The sequence below is a fragment of the Labrus bergylta genome, chromosome 9, assembly GCF_963930695.1.
Source record: "Labrus bergylta chromosome 9, fLabBer1.1, whole genome shotgun sequence".
Classification (NCBI taxonomy): Eukaryota; Metazoa; Chordata; class Actinopteri; order Labriformes; family Labridae; genus Labrus; species Labrus bergylta.
This window is the reverse complement of record NC_089203.1, coordinates 30,975,005-30,985,004: the sequence shown is the minus strand read 5'-3', so window position 1 is coordinate 30,985,004 and position 10,000 is coordinate 30,975,005. Positions and strand designations below refer to the sequence as shown.

The 10,000-nt window shown below is 41.3% G+C and overlaps 1 protein-coding gene and 1 long non-coding RNA gene across 3 annotated transcripts in view; both read left to right on the top strand.

Moving 5' to 3' along the window:
* The first annotated feature begins 5,085 nt into the window (after positions 1 to 5,085).
* LOC136179927 (uncharacterized) lies at positions 5,086 to 6,788 on the top strand. Its single transcript, XR_010666850.1, has 2 exons — positions 5,086 to 5,703; positions 6,309 to 6,788. It is a non-coding gene; the product is annotated as an uncharacterized lncRNA (long non-coding RNA).
* Positions 6,789 to 8,854: 2,066 nt separating this feature from the next.
* The window catches only part of LOC110006290 (NLR family CARD domain-containing protein 3-like), a 13,755-nt gene continuing 12,609 nt past the window's right edge, over positions 8,855 to 10,000 (top strand). The window contains exon 1 of one of the 2 annotated variants that reach the window (XM_065958565.1): positions 8,855 to 9,228. In XM_065958565.1, the coding sequence (XP_065814637.1) occupies positions 9,212 to 9,228 (17 nt within the window). In that variant the 5' untranslated portion in view covers positions 8,855 to 9,211. The remainder of the gene's footprint in view (positions 9,229 to 10,000) is intronic. The other variant, XM_065958564.1, reaches the window with a different exon arrangement.

Here is a 10,000-nt window from a genome sequence, read left to right as displayed (position 1 = left end):
AGGCTGGTTGAGTCTGTTGGTGCTGTGATTGACCTGTAGCACTTTCCTGAGGTCAGGGGGTCAAACAGGTAGTAGTCAGGGTAAGATCAAGCCCCCAGGAAGTGAGCCAAACCATTAAAGCCAATTTCACATGGTGGCCAAACCTGGTATTGCAGGGTCATTGGGCCCAAAAATACTTTTTCCCACAAGCTTAAATTGGGATAGAGACGTTAATAAATCAGCAGATTTTTTAAATCATTAGGTTCTAAAAGTAGTAAAATTAAATGAAAGCTGAATTCAGAAACTTAATGAAAGCAGATCAGATCCATGGGGCTGTGACTCCAAGTGAGCATGCTCTATACCGCCAGTAACGCCGCAGATCCGGGTACTTTTACATTCATTTTTTTGCTTCATGCAACTGAGCATCTTTCATGGGTATGAATGGGTATGAACGAAGCTCCGCCTCCAATGCTGTATCTTTTTCTATAATACATCCACAGGTGACGTGTGTCCTTGAGGATGCAGGATGTCGTGCGTATAGGCAAAGTGAGGTGTAGATGTCATCCAGGGCAGGCAGATGTGTGTTTGTGATCTCTGCAGGGCCTTCCTGTCAGCCACAGAGCTGCTGCTGTACCACACCAGGACCCCGTGCGTCACTATGCGCTCATATTCAGCAGCAAACTGTTGTGTAAGATTGACCTTCCTGAGTGTTCTCAGAAAGTAGAGCCGCAACAGATTTGTGCAGATGTGTCAGTCTCACAAGCTGGACTACCATATCCTCTGCTGCCCCCTGGTGGAACAATGTGTTTAAGCATCCTTTTTCTGTAATGCTTCACCTGTTTTCAGTGTTGTGTGATGTTCAGCAGCAGCAGTGTTTAGCTGGTCCTTCTGAAACTCAGTCCACCATCATTCTGAGCAGTGCCAGGTGAAGCTCTTTATGTTCCCCCCTCACCATACTCATCAACACATGAACATACAGCGATAAACACTACTGTCTACTGTCAGATTGTGTAGGCACTTTGCATTTGGAAGCACTCAGCATTTCAGGGAACTTAGACGCAGGGAGGGTGAAGTGCGTTTGTTTTCCCAGCGTAGAAATACTTTTTTAATCCCGGGGGGAAATTCGTTTGCTACAGTCGCTCTAAAACACAAAATATCAGAAGGAAGTATAGAAATAAGTTTACAATATATAATACAATAAAAATAATAGAATAAGGAATGAGTACCAAGTGAAAGTAGGAATACAAGTAAAAATGAGCTATGTAAAAAGAGCAGGGAATGAAAGATATAAACATGATTTACAAATATAGATATACACTGCTGCTTTAAACAGTGTCACTGTTGCACGGTTTATGTGCAGTGCTCAATATGGACATGTTGTTGACCGGTTTTGGGCAGTCTGCAGAGTTACAGTGAAACACAATACACAAAACAAGTGGCCTGTTATTGTGGTTAAATAAGTCCAGGAAACATTAGCAGACTCAGTGTATGACTCTCAAAGGGAGGAGTTATAAAGTCTGATGGCCACAAGCAGGAATGACCTTCTGTGGCGTTCTGTGGTGCATCGTGTAGGGATGAGTCTTGCACTGAAGGTGCTCCTGTGTTTTGTCAGCACGTCATGGAGTGGGTGTGAGACATTCTCCAAGATGCAACGCAACTTTGACAGCATCCTCCTCTCTGACACCGCCGTCAGAGAGTCCAGCTCCGCCCCCAAAACGTCGCTAGCCCTGTAAATGGGTTTATTGAGTCTGTTGGAGTCCGCTACCCTCAGCCTGCTGCTCCAGCACACAACAGCAAAAATGATAGTGCTGGTTTAATAAAACATCCTCAGCATCGTCCAGCAGGTGTTAAAGGACCTCAGCCTCCTCAGGGAGTAGAGTCAGCTCAGGCCCTTCTTGTAGACGGCCTCTGTGTTCTTAGACCAGTCCAGTTTATTGTCCATGTACACCCCCAAGTACTTGTAGTCCTCCACAATGTCCACACTGACGCCTTGAATGGAAACAGGGGTCACTGGTGCATTTTTCCTCCTTAGATCCACAACCAGGACCAGGTCCAGGGCCTTCAGCCGCTCTGCCCCCCACCTCTGGAGCTCCCTCCCACCACAAATCCGTAATATCGACTCTCTCTCCATTTTCAAATCTCATCTCAAAACACATCTTTTTAAACTGGCATATTCAGTCTGATCATTCTCCACCCGTTCTCATAACTCCTTTACATCCTGTACATTTGTGTTTTTAATGTTAATTTTATTGTTGTGTTGTTACTTTGTTGTTTTTATCTCTGCTCTTTAAGGTGACCTTGAGAGTTTTGAAAGACGCCTTTAAATAAAATGTATTATTATTATTATTACTAACCAGTTCCTTGGTCTTTGTCACGTTGAGCAGGAGTTGGTTCTGCTCACACCATATGAAAAAGTCACCCACCACAGCCCTGTACTCAGCCTCCTCACCCTCGCTGATACATCCAACTACAGCCGAGTCGCCAGAGAACTTCTGAAGGTGGCAGGACTCTGTGTTGTAGTTGAAGTCTGTGGTCTAAAGAAGAAGAAGGGGGACAGAACCGTCCCCTGTGGGACCCCAGTGTTGGTGACCACTCTGTCTGACTCACAGTGTGTAAGGCGTACATACTGTGGTCTGCCAGTCAGGTAGTCCACAATCCAGGACACGAGGGGAGCATCCACCTGCATTGTTGTCATCTTCTCACCCAGTAGAGCCGGACGGATGGTGTCAAAAGCACTGGAGAAGCACTCTCACCTGTCTGTCCAGGTGAGAGTAGAAGCGGTTTCTAATAGGTGATGACATCCTCCACTCCCAGTCGGGGCTGGTAAGTGAACTGGAGGGGATGGTAGTGGGACCTGACTGTCGGCCGGAGCTGATCCAGGACGAGTCTCTCCAGAGTCTTCATGATGTGGGACGTAGTCCTTGGCGTCACTGGGGCGCAGCATCTTCGGTACAAGAACCATGCAGGACGTCTTCCACAGCACAGGGACGCTTTGAAGACTCAGGCTTATATTGAGTGCTTAGCTACCGGACGTTACATTATTTGACCACTAGGTGGTATAGTGTGGGAACACCACTCTTATAAAAACCACCTCAACTGGCTCCTTTGGATGTGAAGGAGCAGTGGCTCTACTACGAGCTCCCCCCAGATTTCTGAGCTCCTCCCCCTCTCTCTAAGGCTGAGTCCAGGAACCATCCAGAGGAGAGTGGCTGGAGGTTCGGCCGCAGTGCTTTATTTTATTTTAAATTTGATTTTTTAAGATTAAAGATTCCTTTATATCTTATGTTGTGTCCCCCTTTCTCAGTACACAATTCAATAATCATGTTATTTCCATTAATCAGCCCTGCATGTTATCTACTTCTGTTAACCATGAATCATTTTAAACAAAAGTTACGTTCCCCACATTGCTAGAGGACGAGGGGAACAACAATTAATATTAAACCCGGACTGAAAAGTGGAGTCCAGAAATGAAACCAACAAAGTTTAAAGTCAGAACGTTCAACATGTTCCACTTAAATAAATCATAAAGTCTGTCCTGTGTAAATGTGTCTCTGAGTCCTGACTGTCTACAATGAGGGAGAAGCTCGAGTCCCGCTGGCTGTGTTGTTGTCAGAGCCGTGTTTACATGGACGGGACGGCCGGCTCCTCCCCTTGTGTATAAAAGCTGTTTTAGTCAAGAACTAGAGAGAAGAAGAAGAACATACTCACTGATTATTTGGATGTTAGTAAGAGTTTTTAGATCACGCTCATTCTGTGTCTGTTTACATGAAATGTGAAGCTACGAGCTAACTAAAGAGCGCTAACATTAGCATGCTAACACAACAATGTGAAGCTACCAGCTAACTACAGAGCGCTAACATTAGCATGCTAACACAACAATGTGAAGCTACGCGCTAACTACAGAGCGCTAACATTAGCATGCTAGCACAACAATGTGAAGCTACGCGCTAACTACAGAGCGCTAACATTAGCATGCTAGCACAACAATGTGAAGCTACGCGCTAACTACAGAGCGCTAACATTAGCATGCTAACACAACAATGTGAAGCTACGCGCTAACTACAGAGCGCTAACATTAGCATGCTAACACAACAATGTGAAGCTACGAGCTAACTACAGAGCGCTAACATTAGCATGCTAACACAACAATGTAAAGCTACGAGCTAACTACAGAGCGCTAACATTAGCATGCTAACACAACAATGTGAAGCTACGAGCTAACTACAGAGCGCTAACATTAGCATGCTAACACAACAATGTGAAGCTACGAGCTAACTACAGAGCGCTAACATTAGCATGCTAACACAACAATGTGTAGCTACGCGCTGACTAAAGAGAGCTAACATTAGCATGCTAACACAACAATGCAGGACACAGGTAGTGTGAAGCTACAAGCTAACTAAAGTGCGCTAACATTAGCATACTAACACAACAATGTGAAGCTACGCGCTGACTAAAGAGAGCTAACAATAGCATGCTAACACAACAATGTGAAGCTACGCGCTGACTAAAGAGAGCTAACATTAGCATGCTAACACAACAATGTGAAGCTACGAGCTAACTACAGAGCGCTAACATTAGCATGCTAACACAACAATGCAGGACACAGGTAGTGTGAAGCTACAAGCTAACTGAAGAGCGCTAACATTAGCATGCTAACACAACAATTTGAAGCTACGCGCTGACTAAAGAGCGCTAACATTAGCATGCTAACACAACAATGTGAAGCTACGAGCTAACTACAGAGCGCTAACATTAGCATGCTAACACAACAATGTGAAGCTACGAGCTAACTAAAGAGCGCTAACATTAGCATGCTAACACAACAATGTGAAGCTACGAGCTAACTACAGAGCGCTAACATTAGCATGCTAACACAACAATGTGAAGCTACGTGCTGACTAAAGAGATCTAACATTAGCATGCTAACACAACAATGCAGGACACAGGTAGTGTGAAGCTACAAGCTAACTAAAGAGCGCTAACATTAGCATGCTAACACAACAATGTGAAGCTACGTGCTGACTAAAGAGATCTAACATTAGCATGCTAACACAACAATGCAGGACACAGGTAGTGTGAAGCTACAAGCTAACTAAAGAGCGCTAACATTAGCATGCTAACACAACAATGTGAAGCTACGAGCTAACTACAGAGCGCTAACATTAGCATGCAAACATAACAATGTGAAGCTACGAGCTAACTAAAGAGCGCTAACATTAGCATGCTAACACAACAATGTGAAGCTACGCGCTGACTAAAGAGCGCTAACATTAGCATGCTAACACAACAATGCAGGACACAGGTAGTGTGAAGCTACAAGCTAACTAAAGAGCGCTAACATTAGCATGCTAACACAACAATGTGAAGCTACGAGCTAACTAAAGAGCGCTAACATTAGCATGCTAACACAACAATGCAGCTCGAGACAAGGACAGTTTTGTCCACCGCTTGCGCTAAACTCATAGACTGTAAATATTACTGGACGAACCCTGACCCGTCTGTGACATGGGCAGAAAATGAGTCCAATCGACGGCCGCATCCATTTTGGATTTGCAGTCTCAACCTAACTTTGGATCAACCTAACCACAGCAGTAAGGCGGGACCGGTGGGACTTAACTCCGCCCATTCAGCTCGACGTTAGCAGTCCACTTGACAGCATCGCTAACAGCTAGGCTGCTATCATCAACTATTCCTGCTCGTCCTGAGAAAACTCTACAAACAGTAAGTTAACATTTAACTTTTCTACAACACAGTTAAAACTAATTATATTCAACACAAATATTTAATTAAAGTCTTAAAACTACACTTTGTTAAATATACAACTATGGTTATTAGTTATTTGTCAGAGCAGTTAGACTTTGTCAGTGTTAGCAGAGAAATACATTAACAAAGTTTTATCCATAAACTGTAAATAAATATGAGACATCCAGAAGAAATCAATATTACAAAGCATACAGTTCATGTTACTGTTCTGACAAAAAGAGGAATGTCTGTGTTTTATATTTACTGATGTCAACAGCGATGAGGTGAACATGACAACTGAAAAATAATTATTTAGTATTTATTATAAGACATTTGTTTTCTATTGAACCTGTGAAGTCATGGAGTCTGTGGACAGTGTCAGCTTCACAACAAAAACTTTAAGTATTAGAAAAAATAGTATTTAAGACTGGCATCTATTATGATGAGCTGCAGCTACCTTGTTCAATATTATTCCTGCAGATGTGGCTCATAACAAAAAAACAGCCTGAGCTGTCACATGTAGTTAACTGTACATTGTGTCTTGTCTGAGGCATTAATTGAACACCTTTGTATTTCTCCTATAGACACAGTGTGGATTATTGGTGACTGGTCCATCGAGGTGCCCAGAGAGCTGCAGAGACAGAGGAAGAAACCTGAGCCTCAACAACATCTGTATTTGTTGGTTCTTCTGGGGTGGACTTCAGTTGCTTCTCTTCAACAGCTCGCTGTGAGGGAGGTCTCCCCCGGATGGCCTGAGTGATGTCACCCACAGGCTGAGAGCTGAGGCGGGTTTTAAACCTCCTGACAAACCGTTACACCGCGCCCACCTGTCAATCAGGTCAGCTACACGCCTTATTGTGAATAACTCTTATCCTTCATCAAATCAAAACTGATGAGTCATCAAAACATTCACCCCCCGTACAGTGTGTGTCCATCCAGACATGAGCTAATCACACCTATTTGTTTGTTTTGTACCAAGCTGTAAACATGTTCATCTCTGCTGTAAAAACAGACTTTTTTTAATGTTGTTTTTCAGATTAAATAAATATTTCTATATAAATGCACTCCTTTGTCTCTACTTATGAGTATACATTTCAGATTTGAAATGACAAGACTAAAATGTGCATTAATGCTCAACTCAATAGCTTAGGGAAGGAAGTCTACTTTTACACAACTTCTTATTCTTTTGATAAATACTAATGCAGTTCATTTCTGAAAGTGGGATGGAACAGAGTCATTGCAAAAATATGACCTTAAACACAGCCGCATTCTTAAATCAAGATACATGGAGAGTAAATAAGATCAATAACTTGTGAATAAAAACAGTTAAAAATGATTTAGAAATGTAGTCTTCCCAGATCAATATCACATAATATCAACTTCTCCCATCTAAACTGGACAAAGGGTTTTAAAATGGGAAGAAAATGGTTTGATTGCAAGTTGTTTGGAGGAGATCTAGTTTTATTTGAACAGCATGAATACAGTCTTCCAAGGTGCAAACCCTCCTCCTCCTCCTGAAGCCTGTGGAGCTCCTTCATGTACTGCTGTCTTATCTGCTGGCCATCTTCTCTCAGCAGAACTTTGACTGTTGAAAAGTCATTCTGAAGAAGTTCGAGCATGTGACATGGATCCAGGAGAACATGGACTTTTAGTGAGAGGTCTTCAGGATGGCAAAGAAAGAGAGAAAATATCAGTTATTCATTAAATCATTTTTTTTGTTCTCATCTATTTTTCTGTATTCATCTGTGTGTAAGAGCACATTTATAAATTCAACAGTGTACTACCCAGACAACAAAGGTCCAGTATTCAGGTAATCAACATCTATTCAAAGTTAAGAAGATAAACATTATTGTAATCATGCTGTTTTCAGCTCTCTCACTCACACAATGATATTCCACATCAAATGGTCTCAGATTTTGTGAGGAAATATTAAGCAGTTTATTGAGGATAGTACTTCATCTTAACATGAAACAAATATAATCTGAATTATTTAAATCATTAACAGGTCCCAACTCTCTGTGCTTTAGTACAGAACATACAGTAACTCATTTATTATTAACATGAGCTCAGTACATGGCTGTATTCTTCAAACTATTTCTTATACTTTATATCTATGTGCTTTAAATCTTATTTTCATTCCACATGTTATTTATATTTTATATTTCTACTGCTATATTCTGTGTATGAGTTCAGTGAAAATTAATATGGTTATTAATATAGTTCTTAATGGTTACAGATGCTCTTACAAAGTGAAGTTTTTTTTTATTTGTTAATAGTTTGCTCAAATCTTAAGACACTACATCAACCATGTAACTTTAATGTCATCCTCTATAACCTACACAGCACATTAGGTTCAGTTCAGTTTATGTTACTGACGGATAATTACTACACAAAGTTTGTTTTTTAATGTCCACATTTAGGTGGAGTATAACATTCATCATAACGTCAGATAACCATATTTACAGTCTGTGGTTAACCACCGAGATGAACCTTTAGCCTCTAACATCACACAAACTCATTATTTTCAACAACAACATCTTAACAAACATTTCTAAATAATGTAAATAATGAGCTACACAGAGTACAGTTAGCCGACTGGTTTACAAACTAACGCTAAACAAGCTAAAGGTCTGTAAATATAAATACAGACACACAAGTATACAGTAAATATAACACTACTATATCACTTACCGAAAAAAAGGGCGACATCTACTGGATCAAAAAGTTGCACATTCTTCCTTTAACAAAATACATTTATAGTTTAAACAAGGAAAAAAAATCTAACAGAATGAGTTTGTAAGTCGTAAAATAAACACACACTCAGGTGAGTAACCTGTACTGAACCTTTGTATTTTTCTGGTGTACCAACAAGGGTTTTAGTTTTTAGTTTATTTTAATCAATGATGTAGAGAAACAAATGAAAACTTTGCTTTGTTTACAAGAAAAATCTAATTTTGAGTTTCAACGAGAAAAAAAGTAACAATTCTGAGATTAAAAAGGCATAATTATTTCATAAAAAGTCATAATTATGAGATTTGACTCAATGTGAGCAGTTTTAATGCAAAGCAAAGTTTTCTTCTTTTTTTTTCTCCTGTCCTTAACGGGCTTCCATACCGACGGACGGATCAACACCGTCCTTGTTGTTTTTTGCTTCAGGATGAGGAGTTTCAGAAAATCCCCTCCATGAAATAGAGTTTGTCTCGGGTCAGTTCATGAGGTCGGACATTTTTTTGAACTAAACTCCACCAGTGTAACGTCAGATGACGTCACAGAGACAGCTGCAGATTTTTTACTTTCGCTTTTGACGCCTCTATTTTGAAGAAGTGCGCAGTTTTCTCTGCGTCATAAACACTTTGGAGAAGCAGAAAGTGAGCTGTGAGTGAAGAAGAGTTCGGTCGTTTTGAAAGTTTACATTTGTTTTGAACTTTAGTCACCATGGGCCAACAAGTCTGATAGAAGCCTATCAGCGTGTCGACGGTCAAACAGCATGGAGCCGAACATCCGGTGAGATCCTTTACAATAATCATGACATTATTTATTTAGGCCTATCACATTTAAAAACACATGTTTTCAAGTGTTTTGAAGACAAAGGCAGGAAGTCAGGAATATGACAGAGCAGCAACAGTCAGACAAAACAGAGAAGAGAACAAATAAAGAGAATTAAAGGATCATTTTAGAATAGAGATACATGAGAAAGAGATAAAAGCGGGACATGAGTTCAGGTTGTTTTAGATTCTCACTTGAAATTTGACAAACTTGATAAGTCGTGCAAAACTGTCTGAACAAAGTTGAACTTTTCTCATTAAATAAGACGACATAAATAAAGGTCTAAAAGCAGAACAGCAGATTATGTATGTCATCAGTCAATCTTTATTTGTAGAGCACCAATTCACAACAAGTGTTATCTGGAGACTGTTTACTAAAGAGCATAGGGATAATATGCAGGAAGGATTTCTTCTTTGTATTCCTCTCCTTCCTGTTGTCCACACTTCCTCCCCGCTGAGGTGGAGGTCGGAGCAGGTAGTGTATGAAGGAGGACGAAGGTAGTTTAGGGGACGACACGGCCCGATGGTGGAGGCTGGGCGTCAGGGACGTCGGGTGGTGGTAGAGCCGGATCACCTTGTTGTAGGTTGGGGGAGCTCTGTCTACTCGAGAGCCTGGCTTCTGCTGCCGGGACAAGGCCTCCTGTTTTGGGCGAGGCCAGCCACACACCCGTTCATTAAACAGGCACTGGAAATACCGGATCAGAAAGAATTCAGATGGCACCATCGCCTCC